At 37.6% G+C, this 22,204-nt stretch overlaps 1 protein-coding gene across 3 annotated transcripts in view; it reads left to right on the forward strand.

The window, feature by feature from the left end:
* The window catches only part of Vap33 (VAMP-associated protein 33kDa), a 189,222-nt gene that overhangs the window by 28,576 nt on the left and 138,442 nt on the right, over positions 1–22,204 (forward strand). Inside the window, exon 2 of one of the 3 annotated variants that reach the window (XM_067140501.2) lies at positions 13,921–13,970. The exons of 1 other annotated variant lie outside the window; for it this stretch is intronic. In XM_067140501.2, coding sequence (XP_066996602.1) covers positions 13,946–13,970 — 25 coding nt within the window. In that variant the 5' untranslated portion in view covers positions 13,921–13,945. Of the gene's footprint in view, positions 1–13,920; positions 13,971–21,033; positions 21,057–22,204 lie in introns of those variants that run through there. One more of the 3 variants, XM_068226133.1, reaches the window with a different exon arrangement.

A 22,204-nucleotide genomic window follows, 5' to 3' on the forward strand; every position in this document is an offset into this window, starting at 1 on the left:
CTTTCTGTGGTTCTATTGCGAGCTATTAAACAGTGGATATTTTTAAATGGAAACATATTCAGTTCTATAACAATTATAAATATTGTTCATATATCTGTTTCCCGATAACAAGGATTATTAATGTAATCCCTATATTGTACTGTCCAGAGCTCCTAAAGTACTACAAAATAGCTGTTTTCTTTCCAATTGTTAGTACATTTAAAACATAGTAACTTTGAAACAAAGAACGATATTTGAATGAAAATTTCAGCAAATGTTCCGCTAAGTATGTTCTAGTTCCCTGTAAACAATCGTATGCCTTGGACTAAAGGTTTAAGGACAAGAATCATGTTCATGAAATATGCAGGTGTCCTTAAACCTTTGGTAGGACCTGTATGTAACAGAGAAAGCATTTCGGTTTCAGGGTAGATGTGGCTAAGTCTTTCTATTCGAAGTGTTCCACATACATGTTTGCAATTATTGGAGTTAGTGGTAATCTCATCGCTGCCTCTTCTGTTTGTAGAACTCCCCATTAAAGTAGAAATGTGGCGTTAATGCATTCTTTGGCTAGAGTTGACAGGTCTTCTGGAAGTTTCTGGTGTAGCAGCAGAAATACTTCTGTTAGCGGCACCTTGGTGAGAAATGACGTGACATCAGTATTTACAAATAAGTTAATTGAAAGTACGGAAAGTTCCAGAATTCTCACAAGACAGCCAGGGGGTTTACGTTAGCCAGAGAGGGTAGGATATATAAGGCCAAGGTCAGTAACTACTCTTGTAGTGTGGTTGCTGCCTGGGAGATGATTACCTTGGATTGATTATGGATATATATATATTTTTTTTATATTGTTGTTTCACTACTGATCTGCATTTAGGGCAGTTGCCCAGGTGGCAGATTCCCTATCTGTTGTTTTCCTAGCCTTCTCTTAAATGATCGCAAAGAAATTGGAAAATGTGAACATTTCCCGTGGTAAGTTGTTCCAATCCCTAACTCCCCTTCCTATAAACGAATATTTGCCCCAGTTTGTCCTCTTGAATTCCAACTTCATCTTCATATTGTGATCTTTCCTACTTTTAAAGACACCACTCAAACTTATTCGTCTACTGATGTCCTCCCACGCCATCTTTCCTCTGACAGCTCGGAACATATCATTTAATCGAGCAGCTCATCTCCTTCTCCCAAATCTTCCCAGCCCAAGCTTTGCAATATTTTTGTAACGCTACTCTTTTGTCGGAAATCACCCAGAACAAATCGAGCTGCTTTTCTTTGGATTTTTTCCAGTTCTTGAATCAAGTAATCCTGGTGAGGGTCCCATACACTGGAACCATACTCTAGTTTGGGTCTTACCTGATACTTATATGCCCTCTCCTTTACATCCTTACTACAACCCCTAAGTACCCTCATAACCATGTGCAGAGATCTGTACCCTTTATTAACAATCATATTTATGTGATTACCCCAATGAAGGTCTTTTCTTATATTAACACCTAGGTACTTACAATGATCCCCAAAAGGAACTTTCACCCCATCAATGCAGTAATTAAAACTGAGAGGACTTTTCCTATTTGTGAAACTCACAACCTGACTTTGAACCCCGTTTATCATCATACCTGGGCCGATGACCTCGATGTTAGGCCCCTTTAAACAACAAGCATCATATTATCATACCATTGTCCACCGTCCATCTTGCAGCACTATCGAGGTCACCCTGCAGCTGCTCACAATCTTGTAACTTATTTATTACTCTGTACAAAATATCATCTGCAAACAGCCTTATCTCTGATTCCACTTCTTTACACATATCATTGATATATATATATATATATATAAGAAAACATAAAGGTCCAATAATACTGCCTTGAGGAATTCCCCTCTTATTTATTACAGGGTCAGATAAAGCTTCGCCTACTCTATTTCAGTCACCTTGCCAAATAATACTGCAGTGTATTTGAAACGTTGGCAAACTGGATGGAATGTACAGATAACAAAACGGTTCAACCCGGAGGAACAACTAAATAACTCTACACCCCATGGAAGCTTCACTTGAAAGATACAAAGAAATTTGTTAATGGGAACAATCCACCCCATTCGTCGTGAAATTCCTACTGAGGTGAAGAAGTGCAAGTCTGAATTATACTCTACAACCATCTTGCGACAGACTGGGAACACACAGTGCACCTTGACAGTGTACCAAGGAAGAACAATAATGTCCTTAGCACACGACATGCTCAAGTAACAATGAGCACAGAATGAAAGAAGCGAGAAACTGTAACATTCTACAGTGGCACGAAACACGAAGTAGATGTGGTCGATCAAATGTCTCGTAAATGTACCATCAAGGCTGCATGCAGGAGGTGGGCAATACATGTCTTTTTACAATATCCTGGGCTTAAACAGCTGTCAATGCTTGGGTCGTTTCCAAGCAAGTAAGTGGTAGGAAGATGAAGCAGAAGTTCATCCTCCAGCCGGCAAGTGAATTAACAAGATAGAACGAGCAAGAACGAGGAGGTTGTAGAATCTTGTCAGTGCAGAGTTCCTGCAGCAAATGCCTCAAAGCAGTGTGCGGAATGTGTGCATGAAAAGTAGAAGTTGTGTGTGCAAAATGTGTTTAGGTTTTTAATTTTCTTAAAGTATTTCTGAAGATTTATAATTGTTGTAATTTGGACGATTGACTAATTGAAGGTGTTCTATTGGTTAATTTAGTGAAAACTCCATAGAGAAACAGGAACATGATGTAGTTGCTTGTGTCCATACACTGTCAAGACTTGGTGTGTAAAATAAATGTGTGAGAAACACAGAAGAAAATACATCTCTTATTGAGTTATAATTTGAACATTTTCAAACATTCCTGATTATGGTTCAAAATGACCCTTTACTGTTCTACGAATGTAAGATTCTCAGCCATTCTAATGTTAATGGTTATCATGCCTTTACCTTATACCAACATGATGAGTCTGTAGTATTGCTTGGCTGGAAAATTGAATGTCACATGGAAGCAAAAGTGGAAAGAAATAAAATGAAGAAGATAACATTTTTTCTATAGCAGGATCAATAGCTTCACCAGTGCTGGATGAGGTACTTTCTTACCTCTGTAGTACTTATGAATACATCAGACTTAAGGTATCCATTACTGCTGGGATGTTCTTAAACACAGGTATCCCTGTGGAGCATCTTTTCAGCAAATGTAAGACTATACTTTTGCTCAAGAAGTTAAGGTTTAGCTGTGATAATTTTAAGAACCATTTATATTTTGAAGTAAATATCAAATTATTTGAAATGCTAAGTCACCAACTAAAATATGAATTATGAGAAGAAATAATGTTTGATAGTTCCAAGATATGTTTAGTCTCACGTAATGATAGCCACTTAGAAAGCAGAACATGAAGTAATATATTTTCCTTGCACTTATCATTCCAGCTCCCCCATGTGAAGAAAAGATTTTGGTGATTTCCTTAAGACTGGCCTTATGTGAAATAATTGTGATTTTACTGATTACTTGTTTGAAAGTTTCTTGTAAGAAAAATTGGAATTTAGTAAAACATTTCTAAGGTAACTAATTCAGCCCATTCACTTTTTTTAAACTTTGCCATGACTCAGTTTTACATGATGTCAACGTAATGTTTGCAGACAGAATGACATGGCATAGAAATCCATCCCGTCGCCATAAGACCTATCTGTGTCGGTGCGACGAAAAAAAAGAAAAAAAAGAGAAATCCATCCGCTTGTTTAAATGGATTCCAAATAAAGCCAGGTTGTACATTCACCACCATTTCTTGGCAACCTATTGCTGTTAATATTACTGATTTTCACAAGCAACCAGTTGAGGCAAAAAGATTGTGTTTTGTTTACATTTCTCAAGATATCTGAATGCCAAAAAAAATGAAGAGCAGAAAAAAGAGTATAGGCAACTAAAGAATGACGAACCTGCGAGGTGCATAGGATGGCCACTTTTATGTGAAATGAAGATAGTTACTGAATTATATACTAAAGGCTGAATACTTCTGAGTGGAACAGGGGAAGAAGGTTTCTAGTTACAAAGGAATTGCAGGTTAAATATGTATTGGTCAGGAATTAAAAGCTAAAAGCTTTGAAATTGGTGAAAATTGTAACTATAGGAATGAGTTTAGATTGATGCTTTCACGGCCCGTAATTTTAGCCTTAAGCTTTTGGGCTTTTGCCACGCCAGCAAACAGGGTGAAATTCTTTGTTACGAAGAGAATTTTGCTGCACGTCTTCAGAAGAAAATCTCGTCTGTTCATGTGCAGGACTTCTCTAATAATGAAGTTTTGAATTTAAGAACGCTTTACCGTTGGTCTATAGTTAGTGGTACTTTCGTTCATAACTAGACGGTTCACTGTGAACTAGCCTTCTGAGCTCCAATTGATATTTCTTGTTCCAGCAAGGTCATCAGATGAATCGGAGAACAATGTGGTAGAAGAAATAAAAAAAAAAATAAAAAAAAAAATTTCGTCGCCATAAGACCTATCTGTGTCGGTGCGACGTAAAGCCCATAACAAAAAAAAAAAAAAATAAATAAATGAAGGAATAAAATAAAATAAAGTGCAGTGAAAAACTAGCAGGATACAAGAATAGAATGTGGCTGAGAATGGAAAGAAAAGCATGTTGTAGAAAGAAAAAAAAAAAAACACGAAAAATGAGTGTGTCAGGCAGATGTTGGTGGAAAGGACGTACTACAATGAGGTTGAAGACTGGAGTGAAAAGAAGTGAGAATACTACGCACAGCATAGAGTGAACCGTCCAGTGAGGAGGACAGTACGTTTCAGTGTTTTCCATATTTGTACTCTTCTCATTACTAGATGGTTCTCTTTAGGCTATATGCTATGGGTCATACTTTAACAACTTGTATACAGCTGTTAATGTATTATTCTTGCTTCTTTTCACTCCCATGTCTTCAGTCTCGTAGTACGTCCTTCCTTCCACCCCCAATCCTCCACCCACCTGACTCACTCATTTTTTCTTGTTTTTGTTCCTTTCTGATGCACACTTTTCTATCTTCAGCTCTGTTCGATTCTTCTATCCTGTTAGTCTTTCCTAGCACTTTATTTTAAAATTTAATTTAAATTTATTATTCCTTCTACTGCATTCATCCCTGATTTGTCTGATGACCTTGCTGCTAACTTCGCACACACATACGATGGAACAAGAAATATCTTAATTGATGCTCGGAAGGCTAGTGCACAGTGAGCCATCTAGTGACAAACGGAAGTGCCACGTAGTGTAGACCAACGGTAAACCATTCTTAAAATTCAAAACTTCATTATCAGAAGTCTTGTTTGTGAACAGATGAGATTTTCTTCTGAAGACTTGGAGCAAGTTTTCTGCAAAATTTAAGAATTTCACTTTGTTTCCTGACAGTACAAAAGCCCAAAAGCTTATCATGTAGGAGCAAGTGTGTTCTGATAAATTGCAAGTATCTGATATTCAGAAAAATTATACATGACTCCAATGCACTGAGTGACTGGAATGTACAAGGTTCTCACCTCCAGAAAATTATATGTAACTTCAGTGTACTGAGTGACTGGAATGCACAAGGTTCTCACCTTGCAGGTCTCATCACTCTTCAACCTGTTTAAAGAAGCAGGAAGAATGAAGACCATGTTCAGGGCTGTGATGTTCCTCACTCATAGAGAGCGAGGAATACTGTTGAAAATGTAGGCACTGGTGATACTATGGTGTGTTATAAGGCCTTCTGATCTCTCCATGGAATAAAGAGAGATTGCACATGATTCAGCGCTCTTTAAAATTGTGGTTTAGGTTCTACAGACGGCAGAGAAAAACAAAGCAACCATCTTCAGATAAGCATGATAAGGTGTGTAAACACATACTTTCAAAGCTATTATTCCCTAGAGAAAACGTCAAAAATTTATCTCCCTTATGCCATGTAAAGTACAATGAATATACCCTAAGTTATGAAACTGAGGACTATTTTCTCCATGAAATTCAACATATTGTTCGAGTACCAGATATGACACATGCAGTACTTGTGATGAATTTGAAAAGACCTTGCTTCCGGAACATATTAATTTGCCACTTTAAAGCACATGGAGAAAGAATGAGATTTTACAATTCAAATGAAGAGAGTTCCACCTATTAAAGTTACATTTATTATGGTATCTGTAGGTTAAAACACCATGGTACTAATTTAGATTTTTCTTGGAAGTCTTCAGCTATAAATCTTAAAAATTGACGTGATGCCACTATATACAATGAAGAACAATACAATCTGGTGATGTTTTAGAAAAGCTTTAGGACCAGGTATGTGGATGGCATTTTTGTCATTCATAGATGATAATATTGAAGATGTGGGTTCCACTTTAATTTGAACGCCTTTAATCTACATATCAAATTCACGTTAAAGCTGCAATCTAATCAAGCTCTAAACTTTTTAGTTTTAAAAATCATTGGAAATTCAAAGTGTCTCAGTTACCATATTTATAGAAAGCCAACTCAAACAATAACACCATACAAGATTTGTTACATCCCTTATCCCATAAGAAAGCAGACTACTACCGTATGGTACATTGTGCCTTTAACATCCCGTTGTTCAAGAAAGATCATAAAAATTAATTGGGCTTATACATAACATTGCTTAAAATAATGGCTATGACAGGCATGTCATAGAAAAGATAATTAATAAAATCAAATATCGTCCATGAACCACCTTATCCAGAGAAAAAAGTTCAAAATCTACAATTTCTAACTACATTTAACTCGTCACCAAGCACGCCAATCGACGTTTTAAAACTAGCACGCTAGCAGTACGAAACACGTCGATTGACGTTTAAGTGCATATGTTCAAATAGTTGATGTTGCTTCCACAGATATAACCCAAATGCAGTGCAACTTCCACAGATTCAAAATGAAGGATCAGTGTAACAATCGATAAACGTGTGAACCACATTCTTTAGGAAAATAACTTCCTGTTGACATCCGAACATGTGCTATCTTCACTTGTTGAGTAACGGCGTGTTTGTTCTCAGTTAGTGTCTTCACGCTTTTGTAAAATGGCCCTAAATCATCATACAAAAGTGCAGATTACTTGCAGGAAAGCGTTATACGTGGTATGTGTAGGCTGATTGAGAGTCGGAAAATGATTTGAGTGCCTTGTGTGGAGGAAAGTGGTAGCGATTCATCTGATGAAATCGCGAGTGCTGAACCTGATGAGGTATATCCAGCAATAGTTAACGATTTATTTTCGGAGGATATATCTCGTATTGATTCAGATGACCGGTCAGATCCGATTAACCTGGACGCATGTCCAATTATTCGAAGAATGCAGGTATGAGTAAATTACCTAGTGATGAACCTTTGCATGGCATACTTCATGTTGTTTTCACGCTGGCATATGCCATTTCTCGTAACAGAAACTAACCGATGCACAGAACAATTTTTGAGCAGAGTAGCAAGAACATTTACTAAAAACTGCATGTATAATTGGAGGCCTGTTACTCTGGATGAGAAGAGAGTAAGACTGGATGATGACCGGTATCATAAAAAAGCCTGAAGTAGAAACGTATTGGACAACACACATATTTGCTACTCCCATATTCATGAAGTAATGCCTAGAAATTGCTTTCAGCTCATTTTAAACATTACTGTAGGTAACTTGAAATTTTCATGCTGTTGTGTGTGCTACTTTTCTTTGTATGCACTTTTATTTCTGCATGTCAAACCAATTCACCTCCCTTGGAAATGTCTGGCACAGGGCATTTAAATCACCTCAGAATGTGAATGTGTTAATATTAGAAAATTTGCCAGATATCTAATACTTTTATAAAAAAACACATCTCAAAATAACCTACAGAATCAATAATAACCCATCCATTATTTGCAACACTCGCTCTATCAACCAACAAAGTAAATTTCGCTAATTGGGTGCATGTAAAGTAAAATGTAATGACTGTAATGCAACATAACGGGTGTATGCGTAAGTCTTCTCCTGTTTCACTAAGAGATGGCACCAGCAAACGGTATGAATTTGACACACGGTAGTTTGTTCGTCTGACATTAACCTGCCAATACACACAAGCTGAGCCCGCCAAACATTAGCGTCTGTGTTGTATCGTTCCATGATCATGTCTACGTTTGTGCCTGAAAAAAGAACGTTTGCGGGAAGCATTGCTTTACTTACTTAATCAAAAGAAAAAGGCTGTGGAAAGTCATAGTTTGCTGGTAAAAACATACGGTGAACACGCTCCATTGATTAGAACACGTGAGACATGGTTTCGTCAATTTAAACGTGATGATTTCAATGTGAAAGACAGTGCGCGCTATGGATGATGACCCAACTCAAACTTGACAGCAATTGGCACAAGCATTAAATGTGTCGCAAACAATCTGAAGATGTTTAGGAGCAATGGGGAAGATCCCACATGATTTGAATGAACGGCAAATGAAAAATCGTGAAGTCACTTGTGAAATGCTGTTTCAGTGCCTCTAAAGAAAATAATTTTTGTACCGAATTGTGACAGGTGACGAAAAATGTATTTATTTTGAAACCCCGAGGCACAGAAAATCGTGGCTGTCATCTGGTGAAGCCGGTCCTTCAGCACCAAGGCCAAATCTCTTTGGCAAGAAGACCATGCTTTGTGTCTGGTGGGACCAGAGCGGTATTGTGTATTATGAACTCTCAAAGCCCGACAAAACCGTTAATGCACAACGCTATCATCAACAATTGGTTAATTTAAATCATGCATTGATCGAAAGACGACCGGAATGGGCCAGAATACATGGCAGAGTGATTTTGTTACATGACAATGTGCTGCCTTACACAGCAAAACCAGTGAAAGACACTTTGAAATTGCTTGTATAGGACATCCTTCCACACCCGCCCTACTTCCCCGACCTGGCGCCATCTATCACCTCTTTGCATCAATGGGGCACGCGCTCGCAGAGCAGCACTTCAGAAATTTCAAGGAAGTTGGAAAATGGCTTGAAGAATGATTTGCCGCAAAATACAAGCAGTTTTTCTGGCATGGTATTAATAACTTACCTGAAAGACAGGCGAAGTGCATAGAAGTCGATGGCCAATAGTGTGAATAAACAAGAAATGAATTTTCCTAAAAAATTGTGTTTTCTTTACCACAATAACCAGCAAAAACATGTAGAAGTTTCATCACAAGGTATTCTAAGCATGTTAACACTATTAAATATAATAGATTTCTGGCAGTGGGACAGCATATGGAACAATGTATCACAAGTTCAGGTCTGTTGAGCTGGATACGATGATTCTTAAAACAGATAAGGGCATTTAACTAGAAATAACACCACATAACAAGAAATTGTTTATTTCTTTGTGTTTATTGTATAAAACCAACGTGCTGAATGCTAATATGCCGGTTTTTTTTTTCAAATGCAGATACTCTGATATTTTACCAGTTTGTGAAAAATTGTGAATTTACCACTTTTTCTGGCAGTCATACTTGTCCAAGGTGATCACCACTAGATTGGACAGGTTCAATATATCGACTTCTTTAAAAAGCCAACTGTATGTATCGATATATATCGATATTTTTCACAAAATGTCTTCCTGTCATTTGTGAATGTATATCCAGTTCTATGGTTATAAGTAACGTTGAATTGTTGTCTTTTAATGAAAAAATGTCAACATTCAGGCGTTGTAAATTGCTAGCAGACTTGTTTTGTTATGTTTGTGGACATTACATTGGATCTAAACAACTGAAACATAAAATTGTGCCCGGTACGAAGTTCAGCGTACCACGCTTATTTCAGTGTGTATGTTCGAGACTGTGTCACTTCTGGCGGCTGTCGGTCTACTTTAGAGGGTTGGCTACGTGGAACAAGAAAATGTATGCCATTTGCAATTCCCCGAATATGGTGAGAGCCTACAAATCATCACGACTGTTATTATTGTATGATGGATATTACACATTACAATAGTACAAAGAGCAGGAAAAATATTCCATATCCTAGCATACCATCATCTATTGCTCCAGTATCACATAGTGAAGAGCTGCCAATTCCATCACCACCAAAACAGAATACACGTGAAAAGGATATAGAGACAAATTCAAGTGATTAATGATTACAGTTTTAGTGATGACAGCAATTTGGAACCACAGCTCTATACTCAGCCGAAATTGGATAACCTTGTTAAGGAGGTACAACTAACTAAATCAAAGGCTGAACTTCTTTCATCCCGTGTGAAGCAATATAACCTGCTCGATAAATCCTGTAAATGTCGGTGCGACGTAAAGCAAAATAGAAAGGAAAAAAAATCCTGTAAAATAACAAAATATAGGCTAAGGCATGAGGATTTTGCATGCTTCTACCAAATGTACGGAACTCTTTGTTTTTTTAGTGATGTTAATGGTCTGTTTGAACACATTCCGATTCCTCATGAACCGGATCAATGGTGTCTATAGATAGTTCAAGCAGAAGTCTCAAAGCTGTCCTACTGCACAATGGGAACAAGTTTCCTTTCATACCAGTAGCTCATTCAGCGCAACTTAAGGAGACTTATGAAAATATGAAGCGCTCTTGGAAAAACTCCGTTACGGATGTTACAAATGGGATGTTTGTGGTGATTTTAAGGTTTTGGGATTTCTTCTGAGGCTTCAAGGTGGCTACACCAAATATTCTTGCTTCCTCTGCCTGTGGGACAGCAGAGCAGATGATCAGCATTACACCAGGAAAGAATAGCCAACAAGGAAAGGACTCGTTCCAGGTGCACACAACATGAGCCCCTTGGGTCTAGGGAGAAGATTCTGTTACCACCACTCCATATCAAACTTTGACTTGCTAAACAATTCATCAAAGGTTTAGATAGCAACAGTGAGGCTCTGAGCCTCATAAGACAAATGTTCCCCAAGTTATCTGAAGCAAAAATAAAAGGCGGAATTTTCATCGGACCTCGGATTCGTGTGATGTTACAATCAAAAGAACTTGTAGACGCAATGACTCTTGATGAACAAAATGCTTGGGATGCTTTTAGAATGCTTTTAGAACAGTTCTTGGGAAACAATAGAAGTGAGAATTACGTGAAACTGATAGAGAATTTGATACAGAGTTATCATGTACTTGGGTGTAGAATGTCGGTGAAAATGCACTATTTGTTTTCTCATACGGATTTCTTTAGGCCAAATTTAGGAGCTGTAATTGAAGAACACGGTGAATGCTTTCACCAAGACATTCAGTGCGTGAAAAGGAGGTATCAGGGACGTTGGGACTGTGCTATGATGGGAGATTTACGTGTGGGATATAGTACGAGCTGAGGGGTCAGAAAAACATAAGAGGAAAAGCCATTCTAACGTACATTTTTGAATGTCACCGTTGTTGGGTGAAGATTCAGTGTTGTTCAATATTTTTGCACTCATTCCCACCAATTCTTGAGGTACTGTATGGTAGATTTCTTCTATAGGACTAGTCGTATTAAATAAGCATGCAATATTAGCTTTTAAGAAAATTGAAACATTCATTATCATATCCAATATATTGACACTTAAGAAAAACTACTAATATATTCATAATCAGCATCACCAAATTAAGCAATAAATGCACAAAAAAGAAGATAAAAACTTTGTCAAAGTTTGTTACGTAGTGTAATCGAAAATTTTCATATATTCGGAGCAGTACTACAATCCCATTTTTAATCTCAACGAAATATCCAAGAGATCTAATATCTAATTCCATCATACTGGTTTATGACTAGACAAAAATCAAATGAAAACAAGAGAACTTTTCCATCACAACAAATGTCACCCCCTGTCCATTCTCCCACCCATCCTCACCTGTCAGTTACCCTCCCACTTCCCTATTCTTCCATCTATGTCCATCATCAACCTTGAGTCCGGTTCCATGGCTAAATGGTTAGCGTGCTGGCCTTTGGTCACAAGGGTCCTGGGTTCGATTAACGGCAGTGTCGGGAATTTTATCCATCATTGGTTAATTTTGCTGGCATGGGGGCTGGATGTACTTATCGTCGTCATTTCATCCTCATCACAACACGCTGGTCGCCAACGGGCGTCAAATCAAAAGACCTGCACCTGGCGAGCCGAACATGTCCTCGGACACTTTCGGCACTAAAAGCCATATGCCATTTCTTTATCAACCTTGTTATTGTAGTTTGTTGCATATGGATACACACGCTTTACAGTGCATTAATGGGGGTGAGTCTCATATTTTTTTTTTTTCAATGCTATTTGTTTGGGGCGTCGACCCATGTGGATCTTTTGCCCGTACTGGCATCATATTGTATGAACCTGCGTGTAATTGGATGGCGCTGGTGTGGAATGTTGTGTGTGAGGAAAGGAAGGTTAAGGACGTCACAAACATCCAGTCTCCAGGCCAGGGATATTAATCATTACAATTAAAAACACCTGACTTGACCGGAAATCGAATCCGGTGCCGCCGGGTGACAGGCGGACGCGTTGCCCAGTACACCGCGGGGCCGGAACTCATATCGCTTACTTTGCTTCCCCACGGCGTACACACATAATCACCTTTTTACTTAGGTACTTTCTTGCTTTATTGTGTTCTGCTTGAAAATAAACTTGGATTGGACTCTTCTACTTCAATGTGTTACAGCAAGATGTTCCCCAGCCGACCATTAAGTATTTGGAACCTTCAAGAATACAAATAGCTCCACGTTATATGATAAGCTATCATATAACGCATCTTAAGACTATTTTGCTTTCGTATGACAAACTACCTGCGTTATCTTCAAGTTTTAATATAGAATTTTTTACTACATTTTAAATAGACTGTTATAATCATAACATAAACTATAAACCTGGAATATGTATTTTTGTGTAAATTTTAAAGCATCACCAGGTTTTATTTTTCTTCCTAGTATATAATTGTCATCGTCATGTCAATTTTTAGGATTTACGGCTGAAGTTGACTTCAAGAAAAGTCTAAACTAGTACCATGGTGTTTCAACTTATAGTTACTGTAATAAATATGTAGTGAATAGGTGGAACTCTTTCTTCATTTGAATTGTAATTATCTTCAATACAGACCACTATGGCAGTTACAACTTAGAATGAAGAATGAGATTGAACAAGAAATCAAGTCTAGGGTGTCCAGAGAAAAGTATACCTTGCAAAGGCACAAATGTCCTATCAGTGAAAAATTAAATCTAAAATCAGAAGCAGAATGTTGGAGCAATTTGAAAACTTGATGTTTGAGTATTAAAGGAATCTGCTGGTTCCAATCATATCAAGTATGGTTTATTACAAACACTAATTGTCTTTTTGTTCATTTGATGTGCACCAACCGTCCTATTCAAAATCAATTTTCTGCACGTATACAGAAACTATATGCAGAAAAGGTGCTAATGAAGTAGTTCCTTTTCCAGACCACTATTTTCAGTAAGTGTTACTGTATGTTCTAATATTCAGCACCTGAAAGTTCTGTGACTTGTGCAGTGGACAGAATATCAATTACACCATAATTAGACATCTCCATTACATGGTGCATGAAAGGTTCAGCTCCAGTTGCGTCACATTATCCGTGGACATTCATATCTACAATGTAACAAGAACATGAGATTGGTGTACACAAAATCAAGGTCTGAAACTCTTGAAGACTGGAATAATGTAATTAAGCGAAGTAATTCGTCTTCACAGCTCTATGATCTGAGATTAGACTTAGTTTTTACAAGAACATTATCTGAAGAAATATCCATTCCATTCCTAACCAGTTAGGAAACTATGTATTGAAGAGAACCACCCAAGATTGACGATTCATAGTGACACAGTGGTCTCTGTTACTCTAATGTGAACTGCCTGCCATTAAAGAAATGGCTGATCAATGCAGATTTACTGGAGGGAGAATTTCTATACCCTGACAGAGCATACAGAGGCGAAAATTATTCTTGTACCATCTCAAATACCTATGCCTATTTTATACTGTTTCCCAGAATAGAGTAGTGATTTTTCCTTTCTATTTATTTTTTAGATGATTTGCCGATATCACAAGAAAAATGGTGGAAACTGCAAACATTAAAGGTGTGTGGAATGGAGGCTCAAAAATTCTATGAAGTGCTTCCAAGAAAGTGATCATGCATCCACTCATATAACCGTGTAGTAGTCGTAGCCTATTTCTCCAGTGAAGATAAAACCCTTCATGTTACATGTTTTAACATTTATTGTGGCAAAACAAGTGATGTCACTTTACCGGATGTTTCACTTTGTGTTTTATATGTTGTGAATTCCAGGAGTCAGCCCTCATATCCATTGTTTTCTTGCGGAAGCATAATTTTCCCCTGTGTGAGGTAGGGTTACGTGATACTGTTGCCATAATATTTTATTTCTATGTATTACATTTTGTATTATGTTTCAATGGGATGTAGGAAATATATAAAAACATTTTAATGAATCGGTGAGGATTAGTCTAATCATTATAGTGTTTGGAACTTTTAAATGTAGTTTAATCCAAAGTGAACATCCCCCATTCTTCCCCTGCACTCTGCATGGGCTTGCTGCAGAAACTTCCTACGTTGGATTCTGATTATTGTGGGGAAAATGAGATATTATTGGAGAGGATGTAGTTAAGTTCTTGGCATTTTTATTAAAAGGTAGAAGTGCACTCTTGCCAAAAGTAATACTAAATTGTGTAATCAGTTGATCTTATTACTTGATTCATATTTTCTTTCATTTACAACTGTGTAATCAATATTTTGTTAAATACAGAGTATCAAATTATGATTTTCATTTCAGTGTTGACATATAACTTACATAATAGGAATTAATTGAGGGGATGCTCCACCATTCAACACAGTGTGTAATACATAAAATTTATTATAAATATAAATAAATATTATGTATTATGTATTGTGTTGAAAGGTGGAACATCTCTCAATTAATTCTTATTATATAAAATACAGAGCAGTCATAACCTTGCAAGTTTTCAGTAGTCTGGCTTAGCTATATTGCTATTGAATTCTGACATTTTCTTATTGATACTAATTACATTAGGTTGATTTATTAATGCCATAGAAGGACTGCAGTTCTTATTGAAGGCGACAGGCAGTTGATATTAAGGATAAGAAAAATACCTAACTTTCCAGATGAAGATTTGTAACTGTTCCTTTTGATTAGTTCCGTATGTAAATTGAAGGTCTTCATGAGAAATTGAGTACACACTAATTATGAAGCCATCCTTGTAAAAAAAGGTATAACCTGGCATACTTTCTTATCCTGCTCCGTTCTACAGTCTGGTCAGTCTTTACAGTTTCAAGGAACGTAAGAATCTTGGATGGTTTGAAACAGGTTATCATGCTTGTCTCTATTATCTCCAGAGTTATCAGGTGTCTTTCATTACATTCTACCACTAATATGTTTGTTACAGGTTCTGAGGGTTCTCTCTGTTGTGATAGACCATTACCACTCAAATTACTTATATGGTTGATTTATACGAGATGATCTAAGCATAAATGGCTGTTAATCACTGTGGGGCTGATGACCTAGATCTTACCCCCTTAAAACAATCATACTTAAGAATTCATTTCATAAACCACCCCTTCGTTGTTTCACAGCTGGTGTTTAATGAAATCAGTTGTTCACTGTCTGGAACTATTATTCCACGAGTTCATACATACCAGTAGATACAGTATATCTTCATTATAGACTGTTATGCCTATCTGTGTTTAGTCTGCGAGCATCTGTGAACTTACTGAATGCGCCACAATCCTCTTATTTGTAACTAGTTCTGTGGTCTCGTTTAGTTCTCTACCTCTTTAAATTGTTTGAAACTGAGTCTAACCATTTTCACCTTGCCCTCCCTTTACTCCTCTTACCCTATAGAACAGAGCCAGTTATTCTCTTAGGTAACCTATCCACCTTCATTCGCCTTACATGACCCCACCACCGAAGCTGGTTTATGCGTACGGCTTCACCCATTGAGTTCATTCGTAACTTAGCCTTTATCTTCTCATTCGAATTACCCTCCTGCCATTGTTCCTATCTGTTTGTACCAGCAATCATTCTCATTACTTTCATGTCTGTTATCTAGCTTGTGAATAAAATGTCCTTAGTCCACCCAGCTTTCATTCCTGCAAAGCAAAGTTGGTCTGGAAACAGACCAATGTAAAGATAGTTTCGTCCGAGAGCAGACTTCTATCTTACACAATACTGTTGATCGCAACTGCGAACTCTCTGCATTAGCGTTACTTCACCTTGCTTCAATCTCACCATACTACCATCCTGGAGAAAACACATCCTAAATACTTACAATAATTTCCCTGTTCCAACTTTGTATCTCCAATCTGACATTGTTTTCTTGGATTTTGTACCTAATGACATCAATTTAATCTTGGAAAGGCTAATGTTTATACCATACTCATTGCACCTATTTTCAAGTTTTAAGATTTTAGACTGCAAGCTTTCGGCACAATCTGCAATTAAGTCAAAGTCGTCAGCATAGGCCAAACTGCTTACTACATGTTCACCTAATTGAATCCCTCCCTGCCACTTAATACCTTTCTGTTGATGATGCATGTAAACTATGAACAACAAAGGTAAAATATTACAGCCTTGTCTTATCCCAGTAAGTACCTTGAACCAAAAACTCATTCTACCACCAATTCTCACTGCAGCCCAATTGTCACCATAAAAGCCTTTGATTTTAATAATCTGCCCTTTATTCTATAGTCCACCCGTAGGGCGAACATCTTTTCCCACGGTACTTTGTCATATGCCTTCTCTAGATCTAAGAAACATAAATATAACTGTATAGTCATCTCGTAGCATTTTTCAATTACCTGGTGCATACTGAAAATCTGGTCCTGACAACCCCTCTTTGGTCTGAAACCACACTAGGTTTCATCCAATTTACTCTCAATCACTGATTGCACCCTCCCTTCAAAATTCCCAGTGAACACCTTGTCTGGTACACTGATCAGTGAGATACCTTGATAGTTGTTGCAATCTTTCTTTTTCCCTTATGTATAGAACAGTTACTGCTTTTGTCCAATCAGAAGGTACCTTACTAACACTTCACGCTAATCTTATTACTGTATGAATCCATTCCATCCCTGCCTTTCCACTATATTTTACCAATTCATGTTTAATTTCATCTATTCCTGCTGCTTTATGACAATGGAGTTAATTTACCACCCTTTCCACTTCCTCAAACTTAATTTCACCATTGTCCTTCCCAAGAGCTTGGTTGTTCGCGATGTCACTGGCGAGATTCCCCGCCCCCCCCTTTTTTTTCAAGTTGTTTTACGTCACACAGACACAGATAGGTCTTATGGCGACGATGGGTCAGGAAAAGGCTAGGAGTTGGCAGTGGCCATGGCCTTAATTAAGGTACAGCTCCAGCATTTGTCTGGTGTGAAAATGGGAAAACATGGAAAACCATCTTCAGGGCTGCCGACAGTGGGGTTCGATCATGGAAGACTACTGACAAAAATGAGTGCTATTGGACTAGAAAAAAGTCACTGAATGGGTGGCTATATTTCTAGAAAATAGAAGTCAGAGAATTAGAGTAGGCAAAGCTTTATCTGACCCTGTAATAATTAAGAGGGGAATTCCTCAAGGCAGTATTATTGGACCATTGTTTTCTTACATATATCAATGATATATGTAAAGAAGTGGAATCAGAGGTAAGGCTGTTTGCAGATGATGTTATTTTGTACAGAGTAATAAATAAGTCACAAGATTGTGAGTGGCTGCAGGGTGACCTCGATAGTGTTGTGAGATGGACGGTGGGCAATGGTATAATGATAAACGGGATTAAAAGTCAGGTTGTGAGTTTCACAAATAGGAAACGTTCTCTCAGTTTTAATTACTGTGTTGATGGGGTGAAAGTTCCTTTTGGGGATCATTGTAAGTATCTAGGTGTTAATATAAGAAAAGACCTTCATTGGGGTAATCACATAAATATGATTGTAAATAAAGGGTACGGATCTCTGCACATGGTTATGAGGGTATTTAGGGGTTGTAGTAAGGATGTAAAGGAGAGGGCATATAAGTCTCTGGTAAGACCCCAACTAGAGTATGGTTCCAGTGTATGGGACCCTCACTAGGATTACTTGATTCAGGAACTGGCAAGAATCCAAAGAAAAGCAACTTGATTTGTTCCGGGTGATTTCCGACAAAAGAATAGTGTTACAAAAATGTTGCAATGTTTAGGGTGAGAAGACTTGGGAGAAAGGAGACGAGCTGCTCGATTAAGTGGTATGTTCTGAGCTGTCAATGGAGAGATAGCGTGGGAGGACATCAGTAGACGAATAAGTTTGAGTGGTGTCTTTAAAAGTAGGAATGATCACAATATAAAGATAAAGTTGGAATTCAAGAGGACAAATTAGGGCAAATATTCGTTTATAGGAAGGGGAGTTAGGGATTGCAATAACTTGCCAAGGGAAATGTTCAATAATTTTCCAATTTCTTTGAAATCATTTAAGAAAAGGCTAGGAAAACAGATAGGGAATCTGCCACCTGGGCGAATGCCCTAAATGCAGATCAGTAGTGATTGATTGAACCCACTATCTCCCGAATACTGGATACTGGCCGCACTTAAGCGACTGCAGCTATCGAGCTTGGTAGATTTCCTTTTACAGTGAGAAGATTTTCTAAATATTTATTCCACCTCTCCAGTGACTCCCTGGGATCTATTGTGACTTCACCTGGTTTACCCAAAATACAGTTCATTTCCTTTTTCCCTCCATTGCTGAGATTCTTTATTAATGTCCAGAAAGGTTTCCCTGCTGCTTGACCTAGCCTTTCCAGGTGATTGCAAAAATCTTCCCACCACTTCTTCTTGGATTCAGCAACGATTTGTTTCGCTCTGTTCCTTTCCTCTACGTACAATTCCCTGTCAGCATCAGTCGTCGTTTAGAGCCATTTCTGATATGCCTTGTTTTTGTTTTCAAGCTGCTCTTATTTTATCATTCCACCAAGATGTTTGCTTTTTCCAATCTTTACACACAGTTGTTGCTGGGCATTCCCTTGGTGTTTTAACTACAGCATCCCTTTATGCCACCCAGTGTTGCCGGGTCTCCCAAAATTTCAGGAGATCTCCCAGTTTTTTAGCAACACACCAGAAAACCCCAAAAAAAACAAATCTCCCAAAACTTCTTCTAACCCAAAGTTAAGGAAAATTAATAATAATGATTAATGGTACATAATATATTTCTGCTGAAAAACTCTTTCCTCGTCTCACTGTGTGACGTTTTATCAATAACATCACTCGTTAGGTCCTTCCCAGCATTCATTTCAGGCTTGAATGAATTAATCTCTCCCCTGTTTTTGAACTCCAAACTCACTCTTGACTGTACCATTTGAAGGGAAATCCTCAACCCGCGTATAGAGTAGGAAATCTTCATCCTGCTTCTACTTAGGAAAAGTGGGAGGAGGAGGAGAAGAAGAAGAAGAAGAAGAAGAATAGTGGCCAGAGAGTACGAGTGAGTGAAATTGCATAATTTTTCATAATAACTTCACATGACTTGAATTCTGTAATTTAGTTATATTATAAAATTTCAGTGCTCAAGAAAGTACCAAAGTTTTCATTAAAACTCCCGAAATTTTTATGTATTATCTAGTAATTTATTTGTAGACCTGGCAACACTGGTGCCACCCATTCTCTTTCTATATCCTGAATCTGCTACTGTTCATTGTTTGGACCTTTTCACTGAGTGTTCAGAGAGAATAAAATATTTATGATAGTAATGTATATTACAAGAGTCCTAATTACCCACTTCCTACATTATGAAAATTTAAAAAAAGTTAATATTTCATTTTCATTTACTCGCTTAGTTCTTTACATCGCTGTTTACACATTAGATTAGAGACTAGCTGTGAGAGCACTTAGTCATTCGAAAGTTATTGATAAAGCAGCATTCACTGGTTTCCTTACAACTAAATCACTTGGAGAGTGGTTCTAGTAGACCATGAAGTCAAAATGGACTAAAATTGACTTCGTGATTTCCTCCAGCAAGCCCGTGCGTGGAAAATGCAAGGCATCTAAGGAAGAAGAACTGAAAGAGCTGCTTTTCTTTGGATTTTTTCCAGTTCTTGAATCAAGTAATCCTGGTGAGGGTCCCGTACACTGGAACCGTACTCTAGTTGGGGTCTTACCAGAGACTTATATGCCCTCTCCTTTACATCCTTATTACAACCCCTAAATACCCTCATAACCATGTGCAGAGATCTGTACCCTTGATTAACAATGATATTTATGTGATTACCCCAATGAAGGTCTTTTCTTATATTAACACCTAGATACTTACAATGATCCCCAAAGCTGTTAAAATTGTACGATAGGATACATAGATGTTTCGTACAGTAAAATCAAACATTTTGAAGAATAAGGAATTAGGTAAGTTAAATGAATATTAGTTGGATAAAAAACACTTCTAGAGAAAGAGGACAAGAGAGATATGGCAGGAACACAGAAAGCCGAGAGACTGAGATGGGAGACCTAATTTCGAAGTTGGAATTTGATAGCACAAAGACTGCACCTAGGATTGATATTTCTGATTTACTGACACTGTCTTCGTAGACACGATCAAGTTACGTTATTTAAATATGTAAGGCATAGGAAAAGAGAAATGCCATTCATTTTAAAAAATAGTGTTTAATGATATCCCTATACCTAAGAAAACAAGTGGAGAGTATGAATATTTCTGCACTATTAGAAAGGAGTGGAAAAATTAGTTGATGCCGAATTGGGAGATCGGTTTGGCTTATTAAGAGGAGATGCAAAATGCGAAGCAATACTGTTTTACTGAATTAGGATAAGCAAGAACATTAATTTGGCATTTATGAAGACAATAACATTTGATTCTGAAAGTAACCTGAATCAGATACAGGAAAATCAAAATGCATAGGTAAGAATTGTCAGATATAAAACAGAAAGGAGTCAGGCAGGATTGCAACATGTTCACCCTTTATGTTAATGTAGAATGGGAAATAAAAGCGTTCACAGAAGTTATGAAAAGAAATATCAATTCAGGGAGATGACATTGCTAATTATATTGATGTTTTATCTGAGTTTTCAGATGATCTGGAGAAGTAGCTGAATGCAGCAGACTTGTGGAGAAGGAATACAACATAAAAATATATAACTAAAGCAAAAGTAATGGAATACAGGTGAACAAAGCAAATGCTTTAAGAAGTTAGAAACATTTGGGTAGTCAATGCATTCTTCTTTGCGTTCGTCCTTATTCACTGTCCTAACTTCCCATCCTTGACAATTTTTCATCTGCGTAAGAGAACTACTTTTTGGCAGCAATAAGGGGGATAAATAGACCATGCAACAGAGTCTTCAAAAAAAATTGCTCCTTCAACGTACATATGTAGTTTAATTTTTTTTCTGAAGACAATAGTAGGGAAGTGAGACATGGGCAATATCCAGGGGTGTGATTTTTTGGTGTTTATTTTATTTCACTATTGGTGCTTATTTTGCAGCAATTTTGGTATTTATTATGATTTTGGTGCTTATTTCATAGTAATGCCAGTTACAACACAACAAATTATATTATGCTAAGCAAATAGTACAATAACAAAACATGCTTACTAACCTTTACTATTGCATTTTAAATACATATTTGTGCCATTGCTGGCAAGACCTAGTGTTTACCTTGGTGTGTGTCTTCTGATACGATCTAGATCGAAGTTTTTACTTTCATGGCCCTGTCTGTCTGTCTGATCCCTTGCCTTGATGGTATGAAAGTGACTGAGGTGTGAATGATAGTAATGCCATTCCTTATGTAACCAGTCCCTGTTCTGAATGGTGTGAAAATGTCAGTCAGTCACTTTGTGCGTGCATTTCACTGGGCGTGGCAGACTGCTATGTAATCACAACTTCTGGTTTGGCGAGGAAAGCATCTGGAAACTACTTTACTCATTTCCCTAGAATGCCTCTTCATTGATGCCTAGGCAGTCTATGACAGTTAATGGTGGAGTTATTGAAGATCAAATCAGCCTTCAGGTTGAATACCCAACATAGAAGTACATATTTATTGGCACAGACGAAAAGAAACCATAGAGTGCTTCCGAACATGGCATAATCTTCATGGCACCGAATGAAAAAGACGAGTTTCCACACCTGCACATGACGAGCTTGCTGGTCTATCAGATAAAACATCTACACTGACAACCCTCTCTCACTCACTTTTGACACAGAAAACCGTAGTGAATGTAGACATTCGAGGCAAAACTGTTCTGATCCTCGAGCATGCCTGTTAAGATATTGTTTACCAAATCACATTCACTCTTTCCTTCTGCAAATTCTTTTG

Source organism: Anabrus simplex, chromosome 2, assembly GCF_040414725.1.
Source record: "Anabrus simplex isolate iqAnaSimp1 chromosome 2, ASM4041472v1, whole genome shotgun sequence".
NCBI classification, from domain to species: Eukaryota; Metazoa; Arthropoda; class Insecta; order Orthoptera; family Tettigoniidae; genus Anabrus; species Anabrus simplex.